Here is a 27631-nt window from a genome sequence, read left to right as displayed (position 1 = left end):
GAGGTCTACATTAAATGGTAAACCCAGTTACATACAGCTTCAGCAGTGGAGCAGAAATACTTAGGACCTATTTTTTTTTTTTTTTATTGAGCGCTACTTCATTGTTGAAATAGGTTTTTTCTGAAAATAAGGTCAGATCAACTCGCTGGTGTAATTGGTGGCCGTTGGAAGGCAAGACTGAGTTTGTATTTCTGTAATAAATACAGGTACCTTAACTGTTCATTGGTTGATTGACAGTACTTCAGCTTTGCCATAAGTTACCGTTCATTACTAATCCTCCATATTTTGGACAAAAAGAAAAAACAAAAACAAAACAACACTGGAATATTTCTTTTCCTGAAGTGTGTTCAGAGCTTGTTTGATTGATTTGTCTTTTGGGGGTGGGGAGTGGGAGTGGAATTAGTATTTGGAAGCTGCTCTTGTTGAGGATTCACTTTGACCTGAAGTGACTTCACTTCAGTGGTCAGGAGGATTTCTGCTACACGTTCAGTTCACTAATTTGGTTCCATCCTGGTGGTGGTTGTATTTTGGAATTGTCCAAAAGGTTTCTGTTAACAGGTGGGTAGTAATGTAAATATTTGAGGCAAATATTTATAGATTCTCCAGTAATGCATTAGTTGAAATTTGCCAGTATGGAAGAGTGTGATTTGCTATCATTTAAATTTTGTAATTTTGCCTGCCTTTTGTCTTCTGTGATCACAGAACCTCTGTGAAGGGGGAGAAAAGAGAAATGTGCTTACACAATACTCGTCCTATTCATTTTAACAAGTTGTATGTTTTCATATAATAATATGTGTTTCAAGAGACTGATGGATATTATGTTTCCACTCTTGCAGAATCTGAGTTACAATAACATAAGCAATCCACATTCTACCCAAGTAAATAAAAATCTTTCATCTGATCTGTGCTGACAAATCCACACAATTATTGATTTTTTTGTTTTGTTTTTAATCATCTAAAATTCTACTTTGATCTCCTGTTTCTATAGGAAACATTTGTCGCTCTCCAATAGCTGAAGCAGTTTTTAGAAAACTTGTAACTGATGAAAAAGTTGAAAATAAGGTAAGCTGTTTATTCCTGTTCTTGCCTTTGAAATAACTGTCTTGTAGCCAGTTAGTACAAGTATAAGCAGTGTGAAAGGAAACATAAAAATGTAAATTTGTTTTTCTGTAGTGGAGGATAGACAGTGCAGCAACATCTACCTATGAAATAGGAAACCCTCCTGACTATCGAGGACAGACTTGCATGAAGAAACATGGCATTACCATGAATCATATTGCCAGGCAGGTACTGTACTTTAATTTTCTTTAAATATATATATGTATTTGTTTTGTTCTTACAGTGGATGACAGACAGTGCTGCCGTTTCAGACTGGAACGTGGGGCGATCCCCAGATGCAAGGGCTTTAAGCTGTCTAAGAAATCATGGCATTGAGACAGCACATAAAGCACGGCAGGTAGAAGAGAGTATATTTTCTTTCTTGTTCATACCCATGCTTTCTTTAGTGCTAACCATTCCATCACAGAAGTCATTTGACCAGTGCATGGTTAAGCATCGAACAGTAAATACAATGTGCAGTTTCTTAAAGGGCTCCCAAGTGGCCTAACTCTTGCAGTTGAGGTTAGTGAATTTCTTGTTAAGTTTCATTGGAACTATAACTATGAAACGTTGGAGCAGTTTTTCCATTAAAGAAAAATCCTACATTCAGGTGTTTAGTATGATGGGCATTTTTACGAAACGTTTTTTGAATATTATTAATAAGTGGACTGAGTCTAGTAATCTGTGATGCTTCTTTCAGCAAGGAATTGAATTTTAGCAGGTCCAAAAAGAAGCAGAATACCTGTTCACCCATCATAAAAAGATTCTGCTCTTGCGTGAATATCTTTTTACTAAGGCACTCAAACCCAGGATAAATAGTACAGTTGGTGGTGACTTCAGAGGAAAACATACTCTTGAAACGTTCGTAAGTCAAAGACAAGTTTTTTCCATAGTGAAATCCTCTGTTTTACCAAAGCTCATCTCACTTTTCATTAACAAAAAGTTTAGTTCTGTGTGGCACTCCAGAGAGATGGAAAATAAATGTGCCTGCATCTATTTAAATCATTCAGACACTCAAATAAATGCACATAACTTACTTGAGTTAACTGTTCTCTGGATACAAGATATTCCTTTAGGGCTTCACCTTTACTTAGCTTGAGTTTGTGTGACTACTTCATCTACTGACAAAACGATCAAGTAGTCTTGTTATTGTCTTTCATTTCTGATCCCTTCTGAATTTTACCAGACCTTCCTGAGGTCATATTTACTTTCTTCACTTTCAAGGACTGCATGGTTAGTTCTTTAACTTTTTAAAATAAATTCCCTCAATTAGTCAATTGCTCTCTGCTGACCTTTGCTGATGCTAATCTTTGTTATGTAATAATGCAAACAGGACTGAGCATAATACCATTCCAGATTTTTAATGTTTTGCTATTAGAATAATTAGTAGGAAAGGCCTGATGTTGTGATCTTTTCCTGGTTCTGGATTTGTTGTTTATTAGTGCTTACAAACAGCATTGTTTATCATTATGCAAGCTAAATGGTACTCAAACTAATCACTCAGTGTTTCAGTCACAGTAGTGCAACATGTTTGTATTCTTAAAAGATGAGACTTGGAAACTTGAGAACTGTTCTTAGGTATTACTAGAGCGGTCTGTGGGCAGTTAAGGCACAGCAAAGCATCCAAAAACATCTGATCCTCTTGCCTTGAAAGAACTCGGAGGAGAGGGAATGAAAACACCTTAATGAAGATATTTGTTTATATGTCTGGCAAATGAAAAGATTTCTGAAGTAGAAGAGCCTGAAATGTTAAATATGCAAGGAAGGAAAATTAAAAAGAATGAGACAATAAATAGAAAGACTAACAGGATGAAAATTTGTGTAAAAACATCCCAGCACAACCAGCTCCTTTTATTAAAAAGTAAAAATACAAAAATTGAGTCCCTGAACTGCAAGTTAACTGTTTGTTTTGCACTGATGTTAACTATGTAACTCCAGTATTTTTTTCAAACTTCTGTCAAATAGTCTCTGCTGATACTCCAAAATGGGTAGAGCTGACATGGTTTTGTAGTACCTCCGGAAAGAGAGGGACTCAACAGCGTAAAGTATGGCTTTGCAGAATGGTCAGGTTAGTACAAGCAGAAGTGTATCTGTTTTGCTTGTAGAGACAAACTCAAGGGTAGAAATTTGTGTATGATTTTGTTGCTTCAGAACAGATTGAGAAAGATTTAACCTAGGAGCTGCAGAAATAGAAAGGAGGGATTTTTCTTCTCTCATATCCAAATACTGTCATAAGATGACTACCTCGTACAGTTATCTTCTTCATTCCTGTGGAAAACTTATCCAGTGAAAAGCACTTTCCTTCATGTAATTTTGTGCATAATTATCATAATTATGGATTGTATCTCTTCTTTTAATCCAGTAGCTACCAAAAGAGCAATTTATATAAGATAGAATGTTAAACTGGTTACATCCTACATAGGTGATGTTCATTATAGTGATTGTTCAAGCGAACTTTAAATGAAAAATGAAGTATAAATATATATATGTATATATAAAATGTTAACATTTTAGTTGATGGTACGTTGCTGTCTGTTTATGCACCCATTGAAATTCTCTAAGCTCGTAGTCTTCGTGCACAAAAGAGATATGAATTAATCAGTTTCACTTCCATTCATGCTGAGGTCAAAATTGATTTCAGTATGACTCATATCGAGCATTTGCCTTAATTGTGAAACTGAGATTAGAGGAAGGTTGTATTAAACATTGTTTCACAGTTGGATAAATTTGAAGACTACTGCATCTCTCTCTCTCTCTTCTTTTTCTTTTTTTTTTTCTTTTTAAGGCAGAGAAAAGGAGATTACCCTTCTGAAAATAAAGGCAAATGCTTAACAGACAAATTGGAATGATTATGTGTTTCTCTGTTGATGGTCTTTAATAATGGTTACATGTATTTTTTTTGAACGTAAAATTACTTCTTCTGTGTAGTTGACTGCTTCAGCTTGCCACTACTTCTCAAAAATTCGTGTTCATTTTTACTGCCTCTTTAGGTCCTTCCCCAGAAATACCAGTTTTCTGTAGTTTTGAGGAATATCTTTAGTTCATCAGTGTTTACTGAATTATGCTTTTTGTATCTGATATCTCTGGAAGAGCACAAGCTAACCAGTAGTAATCCTGTTATTAGGGCTGCATTTGGATCTGTGTTAGTGCTGATTCATAGAGTAGTAACTGTCATGTTGTCAAAGTATACAAAGATGGGGAAGTGTGGCAGGTGTGTTTTACCTTTGATCTTTTTTTTTTTGTAATTTTTGCCTGTGTCTGCACTACAAATAAATCTATGCCAACTTATTTTCACAGGGGCAGTGTTTAGCTGTGTAGAGCAACCAGAAGAAGCTTGTAGAGATTCTGTTAGAGTTGCCAGGAAAACAGAGCTATTTCTACTGTAAAAATATTTTCTTAGGTCAAAGGCACAGCATGAATACAGCAAATATTTTTACTGTGGTAATAAACAAGTCTGCATTAGTTTTCACCATTAACCCTTTCTTTTCAAACGCTCCTCCCTTTTGCCCCCCTTCAGTTTTCTTGGTGTGAAATGTTTCATTTATGGCCTAGTCTAGTGATAATTTCTGCAAGTCTTTTCTTATGCCCTATTATGCAGCAGTATTTATTTGCTGTTAACACATAAGTAGGTGCTTTCTCTGCTGTTTTTTTCAAATATGTAAATATTTTTTACAAGTTAATATCGTATAGGATAATATGTCAGTTCTCTTGCTTACTCATTTCTCTAGCCCATTCTTCCCAGAGACACCTGCCAGAAAAACCTGTTCTGAAGAAACCTTCAAAGTTTTTTGTTACAGTACTACACCTAGGACTATACGTGAAATGCAGTCTTTAATGTGAACTCATTATAGATTTCATTCCATTTATTCTTCCTGATTATGGAAGTATTAATAAAATAGCTACCTTACTTTCGTGTAGGAAAACTTGTAGAAATGGATAAATAATCATGGCAAAGTATATTTAAAATGTCTTAAATTTTTGTACAAGTTGATGAAGGATGTGCAGTTTTCCTCCTTATGTGTCTTTTTTAATAAATCAGAACTACAAAACTTGAAAATACTTTTTCCCTTTTCTTATAATCATAGTTTGTATGCTAAAACATATGTTTTTAATTCTAGATTACTAAAGATGATTTCCAGACCTTCGATTATATACTTTGCATGGATGAAAGCAATTTAAGGTAATGTATGAATAAATGGAACAAATTAATTTGGATTGCTTGTAGCGCTAGCTCACAAGTCACTTTGAAGACGTCATGTTTTACAAGTCTTGTTTTTGGGGGTTTGTGTGTGTGAATGATATTGTAATAGAGGGATTCTTCATTTCTTGTATGTTTAATGAGCTAAAATTGAGTGTTTAATTAGTGTGATACATGCCAGTCAAGATTAAGGAAAAGGAAGTTTAGTATGCTTTGTGTTACACAAGTGTAGCTGATGCCTGTGCAGTTAAGAACGAGGACGCACTGTCTTTTGATCCAAGTGATCTGTTTTTCTGATTACATAGGATCTAAAAGACACCGAAAACCTGCAAGGGATTAAATATGTGTTCCTCCCTTCCCCCCGCTCTTTTTATTTTAATGGAAGTAGTGAGCTCAGTAATAATTTAAGTCATTAGCTGGGGGAAATCTTGTTGTTTGCTGCTGTTTCCCATGGTTTTAATTAAGTGCATCTTTGAGATGATTTGAGCTTAAGAAAGATTAGGTGAAGTAGATGCCTAGATAATTTGGATGTCATTAGCAAAATTTCTACTTAATTACGTACGTATTTATGATTAGGATTAAGGGGGAGAGTTTTAGTAATCTACAAGTGTAAGTGTTTGTAAAGACTATAACCTGTAAACCTAATAAAACAAAGAAAGAAAACCCTATTAGTAACACGTAAACACTTTAAGAACCAGAACCTCTTATCTGAAGGAAGTATTGAATTTTACAGAATGTTTTGAGTGACCTCTGTTATGCCCTTTATTCATGGATGCCGTGCACTAAAACTTGGCTTGATGGCAGTGTGTCAGGCAAAGAGGTGACTAGGCTTACTATAGTTTTATTCAAATTCTTAAATCGTTAATACCAAAGTAAGTTTTCATTTATATATGAGCTGTAAAGCAGACAAAACATAACAACTATAACAGACTTAGGGATTTTGCTACTGCCGCACTTCTAAGTTTCATCTTAAACGTGAACCCAATTCAGCCATTGTCCTGGGAATACATATTTGTAGCTGGTTCCAGGTGCTGGTGGAGTGAGCGCCTGTCATATCGGAAAAGGGAGATCCAGGACATCCCTTTTTCTGTAGTACCAGAGCCATTTGGCCCCCTCCTGTTCATTAGGTGCTATGCCAAAAGACTTGAAGAAAATTATTGTAATTGGGTATATGTATAGGATGGCAGTCTTCAGACATCCTTCTTGTCCTCTGAAAATGTTGTCAACATTCACAGGGCTGCCTTTTATTTTTTTTAAATCTGTAAATTCAAGCAATAACTTCTTTCTTGATAGAGTCCTGGCTTTTATTTATGGAAAAGCAGTATTGTAGTCTCACTGCTATTTTGTCTTTCTAAACGTTAAGAAATTAATTTTTTCATTAATTAGAATTAATACATCAGAAGTTAGTTTCTTGAAACTGATTATGCTTATGACTATGTACATTTTTTTTCCTGTGCACTATAAAAAGTACTGTCAGTTGTAGTGTACTTTGCATTCTATTAAAGGGAATGTTATACTTGATGCTTGCATCTTGTCCATAATATAAAATTTAGAAATACAGTCTGTGCTTTCAAAAGCCCTGCTCAGTACTTAACTATTTGAAAGAATATTCTGCAGAGAATTACTTCTTATGACCAATTGCAAACTACTTTAAACTTTTTCAACACTGGGTAAGTAAAATGACGATTTTGTATGCAGATATATAGATAAGTTAAAAGAACGTAATGTTTCAGCTGTTTGTCAGAATCATAGTACTTAGCATCTTTTAATATGAAGGTGATGAGAGGTGCGTTTTAACTGCCTTTGGGATGATGGATGGCCATTTGTAAGTATATGGGGAAAATACTGTTTCAAAAAAAATATGCTCTGTCAATGGGAGGCAATGTAAAAGATGTGATGATTGCTAAAATGTTATGTCAAAGGGAAGACATCTCATGAATTTACTGTTCTCTGCTAACTCGGTGTAGAAGGACTTCACAGGAGTTAGAGGCAGCATCAAGAGATCTTGCAACATACCAATTAAGAATATTTTTTTAATCCATGGAGGAAGCTTCCTCATAATTTTGAAAAAATATGTGGAAATATTTTGGAAAAAAATATGTGGAATATTTGTGGAAATATTTTTGAAAAAATATGTGGAAGCCAGGACAATATGTAGATAATCTTCATTATTGTTACGTAATGTGAGCTAAGGGTGGACATTGAAAATACTAAATGAATTATTTGAGGAAGAAGGTGATAAATATACTGCTAAAACGTTCTGTTAAGCCTTGAGTGCCTGTTTTCTTATACTCTGAATTAAATTTATATATGCCCCTGATACTCAATTTAAAAAAAAAAAAAAAAGGAGCAGCATAGAAAGTCTACAGAATTGACTGAGTCCAGAAGGATATTATTTTCCTGTGTTCTCTAGAAACATGAACATCTAATACTGATACCAACAAATTCTGAAGAGAAATTGATAGGATTTACTTTTTTTTTTTTTTTTTTTTCCAGAGATCTGAAAAGGAAAAGCAACCAGGTTAAAGACTGCAAGGCCAAAATTGAACTACTTGGGACATATGATCCACAGAAACAACTTATTATTGAAGATCCATACTATGTAAGAAATTCTCTGGTTAGCTTAATTAAAAACCCTGTATGTATAGTACATAACCTTGCCAGACCCCATAGTTTTCTTATAACGTTTAATCTGATAATATGCAAAGCCAGTTTTTTTTTTTTAAAGAATTAACAAACCAATATAAACTACTGGAATACAAAAGGAAACCATCTTTATTCTTATAGAAATTATTTAAGTTCATAATGCACCTGTATTTTGAATATTAAGTGAAGCCTTCCATGGTCAGTCTCCTTGCAAAGAGAATATAATTAGGAAAAACAGAGACAAAGACATGGGGGGGGTGGTCAGAGATGTTGAATAATATTAGCCAAGAGCAATTAATTAGATTAGGATCCTTCAGTTTAGGACAGAGAAGTGGAGGAAGATGTAGTGGGGTTCTGTAAGACATTGGTATCATGGAAGAAGGTACCAATAAGGAATTGCTATTCATTACACAAGAAGTAGAGAACATCAGCTGGGTTTGTAGGAGACACGTTCAGAACAAAAAGGGGTATTTGTTTCCACAAGGTGCTTTGTTTAACTGTGACACTCAACATGACAGGATACTGTGAATGTAAAGGAAAAAAAAAAAAGGCTTATAAGGGCTTCAAAACTGAATGGAAAAAAAAACGCATGAAGGAAAGTTGGAAAGTTCATCCAGAGCTCCTGAGTAAAAAGAGTGTTCAGCTCTGGAAATTCCTGAGACACTGGTAGTTCAAATTAGGGAGGAAACGTGCTACAACTATTACCATGTATTTGTACTGTTCTTATTGTTCCCTAATGCCAGTTATTTGTCATTACTGACAACAAAAAACCGGCTTGCAAACTTTTTTTGGTTTGAGATGGTATTAGTATACTAACATACTTTTTCCTCTGTTTTTTTTTTTTTCTAGGGGAATGAAAAGGACTTTGAAACTGTTTACGAGCAGTGCGTTAGATGCTGTAAAGCATTTTTGGAGAAGCCTCATTAATGCTTCATCATTTTATTTCTAGAATAAAATAATTAGCTTCTCCTGAAATATGTAAGGTTTACTTGATTGATGTATTTAAATTGTAAAATTATGCCTCCTCAGTGGGTTGAAAACTTTTTCAGTTTAATTTTTTATTGTAGTTTTTCTGTCATCTAATTAGAAAAACATAGGAAGTTTTAAAGTTGGATTAGATGATCAACGATTTCCTCACACATTAATGTAATAACAAAGTACTTGTTCAGAATAAATTTATCTGTAAACCCTTCCAGTGCTTTCTCAGAAGCACTGTAAAAAATAATGTCTTGCTTCTTTCTGTGCTATACAAACTAAAATTAGGTCTTCTTATTGTGACATTAGTTAATTTAAACGAACTTACAACAGGAGACTGTGAAATGATAGTTGATGTATGTTAACTTAGGCATGTCATCCTAGTATCCCTAGACAACTTTTGGAATGAAGCTGTTTCATATGGAGCTTGGTGGTCAAAGAGAACTGCCTGCCACAAGACAGGCATGGTTTTGACTGTTTATAGACTCTTAGCATTATTTCAAAGCTCAAGCAAGTAAAATCCATTATCAGGATCCTGTAAAAATGGCTTGTTATATAGTTTTAAATGCTCAGTTATCAAAGAAGCAATCATTTTGTGCTAATAGATCTTCGTACTAATTAAGATGAAATCAGTTCAGAAATAGTCACTGATGTTAATAGGACTTCTCTGGTTCATCTTCCTATCGTCTTGGGGCCAATTCCTAGTACACTGATATAAGTACATACAACGTTAACATTTACTTTCAGGACAAAACATGTCAGCTTAAAAGCCTAAACATCAAGTGTACATTTTGTATCTCGTAGTAGTAAACTACTCAAATCCCTGCTGTATTCCCAGATCCTATATGAGTGGCAGACCGTATTTTCAGATTTACCCAGGAGAATGGATGGCCTGTCAAAAGTGTTCCCAAAGAGTATAGTTCAACCTGAAGACAGACCACTTGTATGTAATATAATATGTAGTATGAAGATATATGAAAGCCAGTAAATAGAAAGTTCTGCTCTTAGACAAAAATGGAATACATTGTAAAAATCCATGCCTGTTTGAATATCACATTCAGTCTCTGCCATAGGCAGAAACATAACTGAGAAATGTACTGAGATCAGTAATGTGACTCATATGATAGTTTTCCTGTTCAGAATAATCCTAATATTGGTATGAATTAGCATTACCACATACTCTATAAAACTGTATCTGTAAAATTTACTTTGTTATTTATTTAGTTGCGTTGTGGTTATTCTTACATCTGCCTTCCAAAGTAATAGAATAGCCTCTGGACTTGTCACCTCCTTTCCTTCTGGGAGAGGGATTTGCATAGAGGACCGTGTTACTCTTGGGGAAGGAGGAATCCTGGTGTCACTGTGCACATACTGCAGCCTTCAAAATGGGAATTTTTGAATTGCATTTCCTGGGACTCTTGCTGTAAAACAGCTGGGAAGTATTTGTGTTAATGAGGTTTCTGTTTTGTGCTAAGCTTTCAGTTGGACACAAAACGTAAGAACCTGCTTACAAAAAGGCAAGTGGTAGATGGAATACAGAAACCAGGATCTGGTGTATTATTGGGTTACCAATGGTTGTGATTTTTGGTGAACAATTTAGGAATTTGCAAGTTAAGAGCTGTTTCACTACAGGGACAAAAAATAATATACGTAAAATGTTTTTCCATTTCTTTTATGAATGCTTTAATAAAATAAATGAGGGAAAATGATGAGCAGTTAGGGACAAACCACCTCAAATGTGGTTTTATGCACTAGCCTCAGAAGTGGAAGTATTTAGGCATAATCTAATGTTATTCTTGCCAGAAAGATCATTTAAAATATTCCAGTGAAAGTAAACTAACTCAGATGATTGAGAACATGATGGTTTGTGCTTTCCCATTCATGGCTGACTAGAAGTAGAACCTGTACGTTTCCTACATATTGAAGTTAAGATTTAACTCTGTATCTTTGGGCTGCTGGGATAACAGAAAGGAGATAAAAGGGTACAGTTGTTTACCTTTGCTAGGCTTAGGAAAATTCATCTAAAGTGATACAAAGTCAAAACTATTTGTGTTAAATTCACTTCTGATTGTAAAGTATCAGACTTGACCCAAGTTATGTTTTCAGCAAGTAATCTATCAGCTAAATAATTCACCAGCTCCACTGGGAGGGCAAAAGCTGATTTATTTATTTATTTTATCTGTGGTGGGTTTCTTTTGGAGGAAGTGGAGGAGAGCAACATGATATTGCACAGAAATTTGTAGAATATGAGAATATAGAACAGGAATTGCCTTCAAGAAAGACAGTTGCATAGTACCATTATTTTGCTTCCAAGAGCAACAGTGAACGTGTGGTACATATTTTTGTATTAATCCTACAAATGACTAAGCCCCTGGATTGTTTCAGTTAAGGCAGTAAGCCTACACCTAGACTAAATAAGTAAAATTTGCTATACTGAAGTTTGTATCTTCTGTCAAAACCTGCCGCCTTCAGCTAAATCACAAAAAAAAAAAACCCTTCCATGGAAATAACTTGTTTATATTCATTTATTAAGCCATTAAATAAATTACTGTTTTCCTTTTACAATACATTTTTTTCTAGAAAATTTTAACTGAACCAGATTTCTGGTGTCTTACTACACACTGAAATAATCACACTTATTTAAACTCCCTTATTAAGTAGTATGTTCTGATCTGATGTCAGTCAGTGGGGCTACAGGAAGGCACAGAGTTCCACTGACACGTTTACTGCAGGTGAGCTGCTAAGTGAAGCCTGTAGCAGTACGTTCTTAACTGCATGTTTTCAGTATACACGTATTCCAGTGAGAAATGAAACTTTGGCATTTAGTGATGACTGAAATCAAATTAGAACTACATACTTCTCCCTTGGTAAATACAGCTATGTTCTAGGATGGGGTCTTGTACTTCTCTGCCAATGTTTTATCTTTTTTTTGTTCTAAAGAGCTAGATGCTGAAGGCTCTTAAGTGTGAATTTCAAGAAGTCTGCTAACTTCTTGGGGAGGGAACAGGGTATTGAGTGTTGTGCTTACATTTTGAAGATTTAATTGAGGATAAAATTGAAGCTAAATGCCAGTATTAAGATAAAACTTTCTGAGGTGTGTTTACAAATTGTGCTTAATGGTTTTCTTCCTGTTTGAGCCATTTTATTATGACAACTGGACTTAATATCAGATTGAGGGAAGAAAGAGAAATGTTAACAAGTCTTCTTGAGTGAGTGTTCACTGACTCCTCAAAAGTTGATACTAAAATACTGGGCACATTTGTTATAATAATTTCTTTGCAGTATTGTGAATAGATTGCAGGTTTATTGATTTATTTATTTTGAAACAACCATTTGTCATTAAAAAAAAAAAAAAGATTCAAATTTAGAATTCTGTCTGGAATTGGGGCAACCTTGTGGGCCGGGCATTTCATGAGACTGGAACACACAGATATGGCCGTCCTACCAAGTCCGTAGAGTATGTCCAAATTACAGGACTTCTCCAAGGTGGGTGTACCTTTCTTACGCGAGCATACTTTCATTGGAAAGTCGCTTGTGTGGATAAATGACCGTAGCTACCTGAAAATGCCATCTGTTTTTCAAATTCTGGGTTCAGTGAACAGAAAGCAAACTGAGGACATCTTAATACCAAACACTTTATTACTTATGCCTGTTATTTACAGTATTTACATATTGCACGTTAGCTGGAATGTTTTATACATTTATTATATAAAGTAAATTAATGGCAGCTTGTGTTTTGTGTACAAAATCCATGCTCCACTGTCCAAAAAAATATGTCTACTTTGAATTACATTTCTGTTTGTCATGCAATTTGTACTCCTAGGGTACAATGTGACCCCAATGCAAGTCTGTTTTAACCAAACTTTTAAAAAATTGCATAAGCATGAAGGATATCAAGTGACCACAACTACTGTGGAGCAGATCTTTAGTAGTTCTAGATATACAAACAAACATTCCTTAAAATTGTAGAATTAAGCAATAGAACATCAATTTTCTTGGTGAAATATTTGTGTTTACGTAATTTTTGGCAGCATTACACATCAGTTTTAGTGTGTTTTTTAAGTATTGAGCATTATGTACTACTGGCAGTTACGCTACTGTAAAGAGAATGTCAATCTGCCAACTGTTGACAACCTACAAAATGCATGTTAAAAGAATTATGGGAAGTAGTCTGTCAATCTGCAAAAATAAATCTCTTGTTCACAATGGAATATGTTATAAAGGTAGTAAGTTCTATTTCCCTGTTGGTTTCCAAGGCACTTCTCTTGGTTCTTGGTTTTTCTTTTCATGGTAATAATATCTGGTGGATTAAAAGAAAGAAGAAAATTGCCTTTCATCATTTTTATACTCACATACAAGTGTTTAAGAATATATTTAGCATACTGAAAATAGTAAGTAAATAAAAATGTCAAATTTAGTAATGACTTCATAAAGATCTAATAGTGCATGTAGCTATACTAAATTACTGTTTTGTTCCTCAAGGATGAAGCTTTGGAAGTCATTCTTGTTTTTGTGTTGGTTCATTTTAGGTAGACTGGAGAGATTTGGATACTACAGTTCTGCTTACTCAAAATGTGCTTGTAGGTAAGTTTAGCCTGTACCTGTGAGTATAACAGTGAGGTCAAAAAGTGAATAAACATCAAGTATAGTATTAACAGATCATAAGTTTCTGTCTTAGTGTCTTGATATCAGGAGGCTGTTGGTACAATGTCCAGTAATATAAATCAGTTAAGGTTTGAAAGACCTGTCGCTGTCCTTGGGACCTGCAAACAGTGAGGCCACACAAACTGAGTAGAAGCCGAAACGGATCAATTTGCTGCCAGTTCTAATAGCTCTTCCCTGAACAGGTTCTTGGAATTAAAGTACAGCCACTTCTGTAACACTGGTATCCAAATCACTGATACAAAATGACAGGTTTCTACACTGCTTATGTACACATATTGTCTAGTCTAGAAAGGTTCATTCACAAATCGAGCAGTGAAATTTACTGCAACACTTCTCCCCCACACTTTTAAGCCAGCTGAGAAAATGTAATACAACCATCTCTTTGTGTACATATCTAGAAATCCCCCCTCTCTCCAGTAACTTTTGAGTATGTTGACATTCTCCACAGCTGCATTTTCTAGACTGGTGACCATCAAGTGCTGCAAGTGGTGTCTACACAGCTTTGTGTGTTTCTGAGACAACCTGTTAATGCCTTTATTGAATGAAAAAATGCAGAATAAATGTTCCTCATGGTTGTCAGAAATCCATGTGGAAGATGGAAAAAAGCAGCGGATTAAAGTGCTTCTTATGTCATTTTTAATAGTTAAAAACTTTCATACCATGTGTCTGAACATATGTATCTCTCTGCCACGATCCTGTGAATTCTCTGATATTTTGAGTTTCTCTACATTTTCTACTGCTTAAGTATAATTTGTAATAGAATCATTTGAATGCAAAGTCAGACTTGACATAACCCATTGGAAATCAAGCTATCGATGCATACAGAAGTACTTGTTAGTATTATTTAAACATATATTTAATTTTGCAATGTTTTAAAAACTATTAGGAAATGTAATAATGTTACAGACAAGCTTAATATAATTTACCTTTTTTCTGGCTTTGGAGATAGCACAAACTTTTATGTCCTCGCCTTAGAGGGGAAACTGATACAATTTTTCTGTCTTACATTTTTATCTAGCTTATTTTCTGTATGTGTACCCATACTGTGCTTTATTGAAGCTGAAAAGTGATGTTTAAAAACAAATTAACATGCTTTTAGTCTGATTACAGTGTGGTACAACTGACAAGTTAAACAGAAAATTTAGTAAATAGTTTGTTCATTACTAATAGTAAGGGGAGTATTCAGCTTACTGAGGTTGGAAAAAATGGCAGTGGTTGAACTTGCATAGTATGCTTACTTGTTGTCTCATCTATACCTGCTGTTGTATGGCTACCTGATCAAAGGCCGTTGGTCCTAGATTCTCAGTGCTCAGGTAGTTTGCAGTTTTCTAAATCCCTGACATTTGCAGTACCCATGAAAAGACCCTAGGTTTTGAGCATGAATTGATCTATTGTTGTACTTTTTTTTTTTTTTTTAATTTTGTATAGTCTGTGTTACGCATTAGTCTAGGAAAATTGACTGAAATTTAGCTGAAGGATGGTAGGTAGCATTCTTAGTGGAGATCCTGAATGCTACTTGACAGCAATATATCTGTTGGGAACATAGACAGTCATACAACTCCTTTTTCTTTAATTAAATTATATCTTTTCCTTTGTTAATGCAAGGAAAAACAACACCCCCACTCCGCCCACCCCCCTTAAAAAAAAATAATAATAATAATAAAAAAAAGAAATGAAACACCCAAGCAGTAATGTTAGCTGAAACCATCTGAATGATACAGTTGTTCCAGTTTTAAAAAGCACAAATGAAAGATACTATAAAGACATATTACAGCTTTCCAAATTTGGTTCTAGTCATTATCTGCGCATGATGATAATAAATTATAAGAAAAAGCTATCCAAGAGAGGAAGTTAGTGTTTTAAATATCAATGTAAACTTTAAAAACACTGTGCTAGTAGGATTCTGTAGCAGAATTTCCATATGCTAACATCAGAAATTCCTTTTCATTTCCCAGCAGTGAATGCCCAGGTGGACATCTGCTCCAATGTGAGCATCAGATCTCAGAGATCTATACAGCGAAGATAAAGCTGATAATGTTACATCTGGTACTAGCCACAGAAGTTCCCCTAGTAGCTAAAACTCTGAACTGCCTATTACAAAGCTGAATTACACCACACTAGTAACCACGTACGCTTGCTGTTTAATTCAGAACAGTGGTTCTGATAAAGTCTTAACTGAGTTACCTTGGGAACTATTTCGTGTCACCAAGCCGACATGACTGAGTATGTCGTGGGAAGTTGTATACGATGGATCAACGTATGCTTTCTAGAAAAAAAGGGTCTGCTTTCACTTGGTAACACGCAGAACCCACATCTTAATCCCATGTTCGCTTCTTTTAAGAAATTAAAATGTCTGACATTTCTTGAGTGCACTTGGTCTTAGTCTGAATAAGAAATTAAGAGAAAGCAATTAAAGGCTTTCAATTAGAAAACATTTGAAGTAAAACTTAAGTAGGAGTCCAAACAATATATTGGTTTAAAGATTGTTTGAAATAGTTAATATAGAATGTGGATTATGGGAATGGGATGTTTTGTGTGATATTTCAGTTTTCTCCTTTTATATTTAAAATTTCCAAATTTATATTGTCCTTTCAGTTTTCTTAACGTACATTACTAGTATGGTTAACACATCTTAAAAAGTTTACACAGATTTTTCAAATGACACTTCAGTTATCAGTATGCTTTAGCTTATTAGGAATTTTATAGAGAATCTTTGACCTTCATATGTATATGTATTTATTCTTGCCCTATCATGGCCTTATTAGACAAGAAACATTGATTCTATTGTTTTATTTTAAATATTGCTAGTTACGTGTTTGTTGTTGTTGTTGTTTTCCTCTGGGGAAGAAGTAACGTAGATTTTTCACGTACTTCTTGTATTAAAGCTCCCTTCCTCACCTTAGTCTGAGACTCCTACTGCTTGCACTAGGCATCTATTTATTAGTTTAAAATTGTATCACTAGTTTTATCTTCATTTGAAATAACTGCAGAAACTCAAAAAAAAAAAAGTATACTTGCACACAAGTATTTATGTATAGTTAGATCCTTATTGTACCAGGAGGTTTTAAGAATATGTTGTGAGATCACTACTGGTCTGTAACAAACGCCTACTGATGGAAAAGGGAGGTCCCAACAGTAGCACCTGTGGCTTTCAAACAAAAATAGTAAAATCTGACTGAAGCCAACGTGATTGTGACAAATGGTGCCAGGGAGGCTAGATTTCCAGTTGGATCACTGTTTGTAACAGCAACTATACAAGATATTCAGTGGGAACTTTAGGGGAATACTCAGGAATCTTGTTCCTGACATTCATTAACCTTCGTTTTGGACAACACGATGGTTGTTGGGTGTACCTGCATGGGGAGGGGCAAAGAAAGCAAGAAGTATAGGAGCTGTTAGGGAAGTTGGAGAAAAATGAGTCTGAAGGAGAGAACAAATAGTATGGAGGTCAGACTGGGATAGTTGTGTTGAGCAGAGGAAGGAGAAGTGTTGCAGAATAAAACTAGTCAGAGGTGGCACTAGTGGCAAGCTGGAAAGATGGTCTGGGTTGCCTGTTGGAAAAAGGGACTACTGAGTGCTGTGTTAATATAGACATGCTATTCTGGATTGACTGATGCAGTCTGAACGTGTAAAATTGCCCCTGCATTGCTCAGGTGTTTGGGGGAAGCAAATTTGAAATTACACCCTAAAAAGGAGACAGAAAAGGGAGCCTAGTTATATGTATGTACAATAAATGAGAGAAAGTGAATGCCTCACAAGACACATTGTAATTAACACACCTACCCCCCCCCACCTGGCTTAAGTATGCACTGTGATAATAGATGCCCAATTCCTGCTTTCATATCTTATTTTCTTATTTGATCTTAGCACTGAGTTTAAAAACTGTGTTTTAAACTGTGATAGTCCAAAACTCATTGTCAGAACAAATCAAAAACGAATCTGCCCTTTTTTGGTTTTACTTCTTTTCCTCCCACATTAATCTCTAAACATAGGCAGATGTCCATGGATCTTAAAAATGTGCCCAAACTACCAATTTGCCAAAGTATCAAACAGCAATTATTCTTCTTATAACCCATCCCAATCATAAGCCTTCAACAAAGTTGAGCAAAATAGAAAGTCTAATTCTGTTGGAACAAAAAAGGTAGGCATCGACAATTAAGAATGTATACTTCTACTAACTTATGATATCAGATCACTGATTGATCCAATAACTTATGTTATCAGATCACTGATTGATCCAATATACCTTGGTTAGCAACAACAAATGCTAAAGTATAAAAATGAGTGGGACTCCATATCTGAACGCAGGATAAAAACTACCAAGAACAATGAAATCTTCTTATCTTTTTGAAAGAAAAAGATTAACTATTTTTTGCTGAACCCTATCTGTAGATATATTTTGAAGAAAACATCGTAAATCTCTAGCCTAATTTCTACTCCTTATTCTTGGCATATAAACTTGAGTTAGTAGTGTATTTAGCTTCAGCATAAATTAACCATAGGTTCAAGAGTTTTGTTAAATAAAAGCAATACATATTCATGGTTCCATTATTTTTAAATACTTAACATACTTCATAGGCAATAACACTATTCAAATAAGTAAGAAAAAAGCACAAATGTGGTGTTTTTCTTTCCTCTATGAATAATCCCTGGGTGATATCTTACTTAAGATTTTATCTTGACAGCATTTCTATGTAAATCTCAGCAGAAGTTGGGAGGGAGTAAAACAACAACATGAAATGTGTCATAATTTTAAAAGATTTTTAAATGTGTCATTACAATTAATATAAACAGTCAAATTCTGCTTGTGAATTCAGGCTTTGGGGGAATCACAAGGAAGTATTCACTTTTGTAGTATCACAATAAAATTTTGTTCTCTACTATTCAGGAATTACTCTGAGCTTTAGAATAGATATTAACTTGTAGCTTTATAGCAGAAACCAGAAATGTTTAGCTATTGCCAGGCTATTAAATAAAGCAACCTCTTCTTATACTAGAGAGCCATCTTAAGCAAGAAATGGTTTTGAAATTTAGTTTTGCCATGTGCAATTGGTACTATGCTCAAAACTTTAAAACCCCTTGAAAAGACCTTGGACAATGATAAGTATCTGCTCCGTGGAGAAAAAGTGGACTGATAAGTGAAAAATACAAAACCAAACCAAAAACCTACATTTTTCTACCACTGTCCATGAGATGAAAACAAATGAAGCCTGCGTTGTACTTCTCTGTGTGAGTGGATGTCTTACCCACACAAAATTGTGGAAATCCACTGGATCCACTGGAAAAGGTTTGGGTAGGAAAGATGCTTAATTTTATGGGGACTTCAGTGGGGGTCTCAGGACATATGTGGTGTAGGAGGAAAGGCTATTCTTTTAGTAAACGTTGCTTAAGAGTGCTGATACTGTTAATGGTTTGGACCTTTGGCTTGTGGAGACCTTCAGACATGCCAGTTAGTTGAGTAAAGGAGTTCTTTGGCAAAATAAGATGGATTTTTTTTTTTAATAGACTACCAGCTTGAGATGAGAACTACTTTAGTCACTGTTCCTTCATATTTACAAGTTTGTGCTTTTGTGATAAGGTGCAATGATAGATAAAATTTTCAAAGGAAAGAGAGAAAAGATCTCCCTACTCTGATGTATTAGTATTGGTAATACACTACTCACCTACCTTTCACAGGTGAATATCATTATCAAATTCATTCCTTGCTTTCTTTGAATTGAAAGGTTAAATCCTGGAATTCCTCTTAGTTAGATCAGAGGATTTACTTATTTACTAGCTTTTATTTGTCTTACTGCAGTTGTTTCCATGATTCCATCCCTGAACACAAGATGTATGAATAAAAGATTCCTCTCAATGGCTGCGTATTTAAGTTGATGACAACAAGTAATGTAACAGTCAGTGGACCTTAGAAACTTTTTGACTTGAAGCTGGGCTAGTCTAGGTCTATTTTAGGAAGTCCTGCAGAAAATACTTAAAAGTACGTTGAGGAGTTTAGCATAAAGTCAGAATGCTGAATGGTATCTAATGATTTAATATATGATCTCTGCCCTGGCCATTAGAAAAGTCTTTTCTAACGTCTGGAATCCTCGCATTGCAAATTTAAACAAATTAAATCTTATTTATCCACACTGGATAAAAAGAATGGCTTGTGGCCACCTTTTATGAAGTCAAGTAGCTCAGTTGTGTTTTCCCATACTCATCTGTCCTTTAGACTAAATAATCCTAATTCCTTTTAGTTCTTGTAAATTGTGTTTTCTTTAGTCATCCATTTTGCTCTTCTTCAGAGCAACCAAGAAACACCCATATGTCTTCAAGTGTGGGGTCCTCAATTAAATGCTGTATTCTACCAGCAACAGTGATTATTTCACGCTTTATAAACAATGTTTCTATTTATAAATTCCAGTTTGTCTTTTTTTCAAGTGTGACATAGTGGATCACAAACTAAACATGAGTCTACCATAATTCCTGCAGTTTCTACAGAACTATCTATCTAGCATTTCACAACTTGCCATATATTTCTGCATATATATTACTCCTACATGGCTTCGTAATTCTGCTTTCCCCTTATGTTTTATCCTGTTTTTAGACTATTCAGCTACATTTCCAAGATTATTTTAAATTTCAGTGATGTACTCCTTCATGGTTGCCTCTCCTACACCACTGTCATCCATAAATATACTGACTTCTACCATGCAAATTAAAGTATTGACCAATACCATACCCATAATGTAGCTGCGTGATTATGCTCAATACAACTTTTCAGTTTGACACTGAAGCACTGATAACTTCAATATTTTCCAACCATTTTTGCATGTATCTTGATCGCATCTCACTAGCTTGCTTGTGAGAATGCCATGCAAAACAGTTTCCGTGCTTTACAAAGTCAACTAAGATGCTTAAGCCTTAATGCTTTTTTTTTTTTTTTCTCCACAAGATGTGTATCTTGTCACAGAGTTAAAATACCTTTGATAGCACTTGTTATTGAAATGTCTGTATGGGTTATTACTTATCCCTTTGTCAGAGGTCACATTTCTGTCTCGGGTAAAGGCTGAGGACAGAATTTAAATTAGTTCTTTTGTATTCTTGTGTGTCAGTTTTCTAGAAATTCAGTTCGTTTGGAAGAACTTTTTTTTTTTTGGTACATGTTGAGATTCTCAAAGTACTAAGAATTAGAGGTACATCTAAGCAAAAAGGGAGGGAATAACCCATACATAGAAGTGTACGTAGACATAGTGTACACAATGAAAATCCCTAGAAATCTGGACAGCTTAAAGTTAGTTTGTCAATGCTACTAATACATTTTAAGTACCATAAAAGCACCTGCAACCTATCTGCATGTATAAAGCTGTCATGTGTATAGCTACATGTATATTAACTTTTACTGAAATGTACACCAGAGATCTACAGCTGCACACATAAAAGGGCTGCCACTACCAATATAAACAATTGTATACTGAGTCAACTCTTGAAAAAATAAGCTACAGCTGTTGTCTTTTGTTCTATAACAACAAATTCACTAGCTGGTAACTGTATAATTCTATGAATAATTCACAGCTGATGCACATGGACTTTTATATAATGACTTCCAGTAGGGGGTAGCCTTTATTTATTGCCACTATTTGCCAGATTAAGCCAGTTACTGCAAATACTCTGAAAGAGGAATATCTTAGCCAAAAAACCTATTTTTATTATGAGTTTTCATGTATGAAACAAAATCCACAGCTTTGCTATGCAGTATAATGTCATTATTACTATCAAAAAGCTTACCTTATCCTTCCATGCACATTGGGCTTACTGCCAACCGAGTAAGAAGCCTGGCACATCTTTTGTAGTCTGTCAGGAAAAAAAAAAAGCATAAATATAGACATTAATAAAGTAAAAAACTTTTGCTTTTAAAAATTAAAATTGATAAAGATGTGCAAATTATTGTCATGATTAAGTTAAATGAACATCTTAGTTTGCAACAATATAGAAGTCAGTTCCGTAGACTTAGAAAAGCAGTGTGTAAAAACTCCGTAATGAGAGCCATGTCTAAAGGCACACATAATTGTATGCATGGTATTTCTGCATGCTTAATATCTATAAATAAATAGCATGAATGTGCTCTAAATATGTGAGTGTTGTATTTCCATGCTAGAGGATGAATAAGTAGTGCTCATCCATCTTTGAAATCCAGCCATCAGTGAGCAAGTATGTCAACTTATTGGGGAGTTGCAATATTTTACATTAACTTTTCTTCCTGGAAAAATTGTAAAACTAGACAAATAAGGTCTCTGATAGAAACATGTTGTATACATTGTGTTATATCAGTGTAGAATAACATCACCTGCATTTGTTGGTGTTTTCTATATATTCATAGGAATGTTGCCCATTAGCAACCACATAATATAAATTCATTCATCACTGTATCAAGTTCCATCTTGAAACTGGTAATTTTTTTTTCCACAGTATTCCACAATTTTCTATTGTTGGTAGTTCTTGTTTTAGGTACCTTATTTATTTATCTATTTATTTTGACGCATTAATAATAAGGAGCTGTGTAATGATGAACAGAACCAATGCAAATCTGCAAAATCAATCAAATTGTTTTTTTTGCCGCCGCCCCCCCCCCCCCCCCTTAACATGGCCAATGTAAAGCAAATTATGTGAAAGTTGGTCACATACAGGCAGGAGACTAAAGTAGCTGTTAGGTGACTGTGCTACTAAGAAGATATGCCAACAAAATACTTTTGTACTTGTTCCTCCCACCTTGTGGCAGCATCACAGATGCTTTTAATTTCTTTATTGTCTTGCCTTTGAATTACAACATAGAATAAACAGTAACTTTAAACAGAAGTCAGGATATCAAAAAGTATCATCAAAAGTATTATCAAAAAGTAACATCATACTGTGCATGTAGGATTAAAGGAGGTTTTTTACTTCATGTTTGTAGAAGAAAGTTACTTTAAGATGCTAGTCAGTCCAGTCCAGTGGCTGATGTTTATTTTTTTAGGCATTATTTCCATTAATGGGTAACTACGTCTTATGTTTCCTAGAGGTGCGATGTTAACAATTGTTAACTCACAGCATAGGTATGCTATAATTGCCATTTGTACAAATTATCCTCCATTATCCAGACATTATGCTGGTGGGTATGTCACCTGTCAGAAGGACAAGGCTAATTCAGACTTAGAGGCCAACTTATCTTCACAGGTTGAAGTAGTTGTTAGTGCTGAGTCAAATGATGTTTGTGATGTGATCCTTATGAAAAAGGTAATATGCCCATGTGCTTATTTAAAACACACTTCTTATTAACAAATCCATCACCATCCATGTAAACTGAACGTGATCTGGTTAGCCATTATCTATAAATCTTTATCTTTCCAAGGTAGTCCTAATATGAAGAATTATGAATATGGAGAGTCTGCAGGTCTTACCAAATATGCCTTTAAAATATATTTGGCTGAAATATTTATTAATACTTGAAACTTGGAATCAGGAACTCCTGTTTCTATTCCCAGCTCTGCTACTGACCCAACTGGTTGACCTTAGAAAAGTAAAATAAAGTGTGCTTCCATTCTGAAAAGCTGCACCAAAATAGCATCTTCTTACTCAACAGGTCCACCTTGGTATGAATCTAGAATCACATCTCCTGAGTGATAAATGTCGATTTCAGATTAAAAAAAAAAAAAAAAAAAAAACGACAACAAAAAACACAACAATCTGTGCTGCCAGCACTGATGAGATAACGTAATATGGATTTGCAATCCAACCCAGGGTCCAACCCCTGCTCAAGCAGGGCCACCCAGAGCAGGCTGCCCAGGACCATGTCCTAGAGTCTTATGGAGATCTCCAAGGAGGGAGACTCCACAGCCACTCTGGACAACCTGTGCCAGCTATTATATGTTCTCCATAAATAATGAACAGGAAATAGCCCCAGCTGAATTTCTGATCCTGTTTTGAATTTACAGCACTGTAAGTTAAGTATGATAGGTTTGGGAAAGAAGTCACATGTTCCTATGAAGAACAAACACCTTTGATTTCGAACAAAAAAGGCACATGCATAAATAACTAAGTAACCAGTGTTTACAGTCATTCTATGCAGTCTGTTTGCAGTGAAAATGTTGTGTTGCCATTTCCCTCACTGTTATGCTAATGCAGTTTCAGCAAACATGCTGCAGAGCACTACAGACTCTGCACTGCAAGAAATATACTCTAACATTGTATCACAACTGGTATCCCACAGAGCTACTCTACTTCAGAGTTTTCTGTTGTTTTATGAAAGTTAGCCTTTGGTTTTGGCACTTACATGCTGGGATGGTGCAGTCCCTTGTATTGTGATAAAGCCGATGAAAGTGTTTACTACATTTTGGGCTAAAGTAGAGTGGACCTGAAATAGAAGGAAAAAATAACTTAGAATCAGGGCAGCTTACAGGAAAAAGTACAGCTTATGGTATGTACGCGACATAATGGATACCAACACAAAGTTAAGACATACCTGTTAAGTGCTTTAAAAACTTGTCTTTCATCCTCAGATCTCTGGGAACTATTTCTGTTGGACAGAAAAAAGCATAGTCACTCTGCTGTAGGAACTGTGCTTGCCAGGCACAGCATGAGAAAAAGGAATAAATTCTGACCAGCAGACATCACTGCTACCTCCTGACAGATGCACAGTGGTCAGAACTCATTTGCATACAATAGGCCAAATTGCAAGCTCTTGTTTTACATATGAAGCCACTGTAAAATGCACCGTCAAACACAGTGTGCGGACGAAACAAGTAGTGTCTCTTAGGTGTGCAGTTATTAATGACGTAGTCTGATAACTAAGAATCAGATTTTAGCTCTCTAAATTACATTGTCACGTTTACCTAGGTTTAATTTCTTTACAAAGTTTTAGTTTACAGTTGCTTCGAAATGACTCCTCCCACTACTGGTAAAGATCCAAAGATACATTCAAGTTTGGTTTTGTGCCTTGTCTTCTAATTCTCTTACGCAACCATATCCATTCTTTTGTCAGAGGTATGTTTGTACAAGCACTGTCCTGCTGTAATCGTGAAACTGGATTGATCTACTTACAGGAATCTTTTTTTTTTTCCCCTCCAGCAGTAAATAAAATTCACAGGAAATGATCCCAAGCAAATTGCTCTCTTCTGGCTCCCTATATTTGTGGTTTACCACCTCGCGTTTTGTGTTCAGCAGATGGCAAAATGAAACTGGTTTACTGAAATCCATTTTAGCCCTAACCCTTCCCTGTGTCTTCCTGATTTACAGCTATCTTTGATTGCTTTCTGTTACGAACTCTATGCTGATAGCCTAGCGCTGATTGTGTATGATACACTACATGGTGCTTTATTTATTTGACCATAAATGCCTGAGCAGCCTTTTTCATTCCCCTGGCACCTCTTATCAGATATAAAGCAGAGAACATTTCCATCCAGATCTGATTCACTTGTGAGGTTAGACACTTCTCGAAAGTCATTCTTCATGTACTTCTAACTTTAGTCAGTTTAAGTAAAATTGACCTTATGGTATTTGACCTAATTATGTCACGAAGAGCATTAAAAACACACATGCTTCACTCAGAAATTTCCCAGGGGACAGGCTCACTGGGAAAGTGATGCCAAAACTGAGACGAAGAACTTTAAGCAATAGTTCCTTTTCAGAGTTGTTGGGAATAACTCCATTATAAGAATAAAATGTAAAATTCTGCTTAGGAGTCAATGACACCAGTACCAACTATTCTGCTCTGAAGTGGTTTTATATTTACATAGATAACTGATGAATACAAGCCAGATGTTTTGCACCAATGTGCTGATGTCGGATGGCCAAGAACCATGCCAATGTTTCTAGCTGAAATTTAGAGTTGTGTGGATTAGAGTTTACTGCTTCATCTGGCCTCTTTAACTTTTCAACATTTACAAAACAAAATGTTCTCACTGTGCTGAGCTTAAATGGAACAAAATTGTCTTCCTCTGTATATTCGTTAATCATCTGGATGGGGAAGTAACATTTTCATGACAATCAACAACAAATGCAAATCATGAGGATATTTGAACATGAATAACTGAAGTAAAGGTACAAAGGAGCTTTATGAGATCAATAAAGGCAAAACAAATAGCACGCTAGTAGAATGAAAGCCAGATTGGAAGAAGGTGAGTATGCATCTGCTGGAAAGTATTCAGAAAGTCCCCTTCAGTGGGAGGGGTAAGAGGAGTGGCAGCAGTGCTGCAGGGGTTTGGGAGTGACAGGAATCACTAAATGAGACATGGCAGCAGGAGAAGGCAAGTCAACTTCGAGCAGGATGCACAGAGGCACATTGTGAAAGTGAGCTGTAGCTATCCATCACTGCGTGGCTTGGTATGACTGCTCTGAACATCCAGCCCCGAGCAACTTACAAACACATGGGGGCTTTCACTGGAGGTTACAGATGAGTAGAATGATGACTGAAGGAGTGACTCGGAGCATGCATAGCTCGTGTGGTGACAGAGGAGTGCTCTATTTCAGTTCCCTAGTATTTTTCAACGGTGCTACCCTCCAGAATAATTATTAGCAGCACTAATAAGCAGGGTGAAAAGTTTAATGAAGCTGAGCTCTAGGACAGACTTCTCGGTATCTCTAAGAGCACGGGCATAGTAGAGTCCTGCAGGGGAATTACCGCTAGGGTCATTTCCAAGAAACACTTAAACTAGGCACATTTTAAAAAATGGTAAACTTCCAGGAGAAAGAGCATTTTCATCCCTTATTTCTTTGATCTCAGCCCATTTCACTCCTTTCCCTTGTTAATAGATTTTGTTCAAAGCCAACACACAGGAAGTCAGACTTTCAGCTGAGTACATTATCCAGACAGTAAAAGGCTCTGAGATGCGAATGGAGTTTTTCTATTCCAAAATTTGCCGCCTGCGTCAGTTTCTGATACCAGAGAGTGTCTGCAGGTATTTTGGGCGGTGGATCCTCGATACAAAATTAGTAACCTGATGTGATGTCTGATTCCCCAAGGCACCCTACAGAAGGAGAAAGCTGTCCCAAGTCAGGGGCCGTGACTTACCAACTCTCTGCTCATCCTGGTACCCTCCGTAGTCTGCCACTTCCCTTCGGTCTAAGTTATAGTTGTGTTTGGAGAAGTACTGCACTCCACTGTCCTTCTCCAGGTGGTACCTTTTCAGTTCCTGAATGATCTCCATGATAAGATTTAGGAGGCTTTGCCTGTCCTTCAGATCTGCGGAGTCGCTCTTCTCTTTGCAATATCCCGCCGAGAGCATTAAGAGCACCAGCCCCAGCAGCCCAGGAGACCTCAGTCCGCTCATCGCAGCCTGACCCAAAGGGCGAGCGAGCAGATGAAAAGGAACGATCCGCTGCCGGCGGGGGAGGCTTCCTATTCTGCTGCAAGAGAAAAACGGGGGTGGGTTGCAGGTGGGGAGGCACACGGGGTGAAATGGGAAACACGGGGGGTCCGGGACATCGAGCCAGCTCTGCTCGGTGTCTGCTGGGGCAGAGCAGCCCCGCCGAGCCGGGACAAACCGAGCGGTGTCCAACTTTCCCCGAAGTTTTCCCCTTGCTCCCACCCTGGCCGGGCGCACCCCGCGGGGCTCCGCCGCACAAGGGCTGCCCCACGCGTGGCGCCCCTCTCTGTCCCGTGCCAACTTTGCCAGCCGGGCCAGCGCTCCGGGACGGGGGGAAGGAGCAGGAGGAGGAGGAGGAGGAGGGAGGCGGCCGGCCCCTTGCTGGCCGGGTTACCTGGCTCTCCGTGCCGCAAGGCGAGCTGTCTTCCCCGCGGGGGCCACTCTCCCCGGGCAGCAGCAGCAGGAGCAGCAGCAGCAGCAGGAGCTGGAGCAGGAGCAGGAGCAGTAGGAGCAGTGGGAGCAGCAGCAGCAGCAGCAGCAGCACAGTCCGAGTTGTCGGCGGCCGGCCCGCCCGCCCCCCTCCCGTCCCTCCGCCACCTACTCCATCGCCGGCGCAGCCGCTTATATAGGCTATAGGATGGACATGAGACGGCAGATAGTATCGACTTGGAAGTGGGTGGAAAACAATAAAAGTCCACTTGGCAACCTCGGGAGCGTCGCTGCTGCACAG

At 36.6% G+C, this 27631-nt stretch overlaps 2 protein-coding genes across 5 annotated transcripts in view; one reads left to right on the top strand and one right to left on the bottom strand.

Annotated features, from left to right (window-relative positions):
* Nucleotides 1-10130, top strand: part of ACP1 (acid phosphatase 1) — a 16442-nt gene extending 6312 nt beyond the window's left edge. Inside the window, exons 2-6 of one of the 2 annotated variants that reach the window (XM_083831291.1) lie at nucleotides 989-1062; nucleotides 1174-1287; nucleotides 5217-5278; nucleotides 7793-7898; nucleotides 8792-10130. In XM_083831291.1, the coding sequence (XP_083687417.1) occupies nucleotides 989-1062; nucleotides 1174-1287; nucleotides 5217-5278; nucleotides 7793-7898; nucleotides 8792-8869 (434 nt within the window). In that variant the 3' untranslated portion in view covers nucleotides 8870-10130. Of the gene's footprint in view, nucleotides 1-988; nucleotides 1063-1173; nucleotides 1288-1342; nucleotides 1457-5216; nucleotides 5279-7792; nucleotides 7899-8791 lie in introns of both variants that reach the window. The other variant, XM_083831292.1, reaches the window with a different exon arrangement.
* Nucleotides 8926-27631, bottom strand: ALKAL2 (ALK and LTK ligand 2). 3 transcript variants are annotated; one of them, XM_083831288.1, is made up of 6 exons: nucleotides 27503-27631; nucleotides 26607-26941; nucleotides 24060-24113; nucleotides 23871-23951; nucleotides 21350-21415; nucleotides 8926-13217 (listed from the first exon to the last, which is right to left on the bottom strand). In XM_083831288.1, the coding sequence occupies exons 1-5, from the start codon at nucleotides 27505-27507 to the stop codon at nucleotides 21351-21353; spliced, it is 540 nt and encodes a 179-aa protein (XP_083687414.1). In that variant the 5' UTR covers nucleotides 27508-27631; the 3' UTR covers nucleotides 8926-13217; nucleotide 21350. The 3 variants fall into 3 exon arrangements, with proteins under 3 accessions (XP_083687414.1, XP_083687415.1, XP_083687416.1); XM_083831289.1 differs by lacking the exon at nucleotides 27503-27631 and adding an exon at nucleotides 27296-27484; XM_083831290.1 differs by lacking the exon at nucleotides 27503-27631 and adding an exon at nucleotides 27124-27271.

This window comes from Anser anser (assembly GCF_964211835.1).
Source record: "Anser anser genome assembly, chromosome: 3".
In the NCBI taxonomy this organism is placed as follows: domain Eukaryota; kingdom Metazoa; phylum Chordata; class Aves; order Anseriformes; family Anatidae; genus Anser; species Anser anser.
This window is presented reverse-complemented; position numbering and strand designations above follow the sequence as displayed.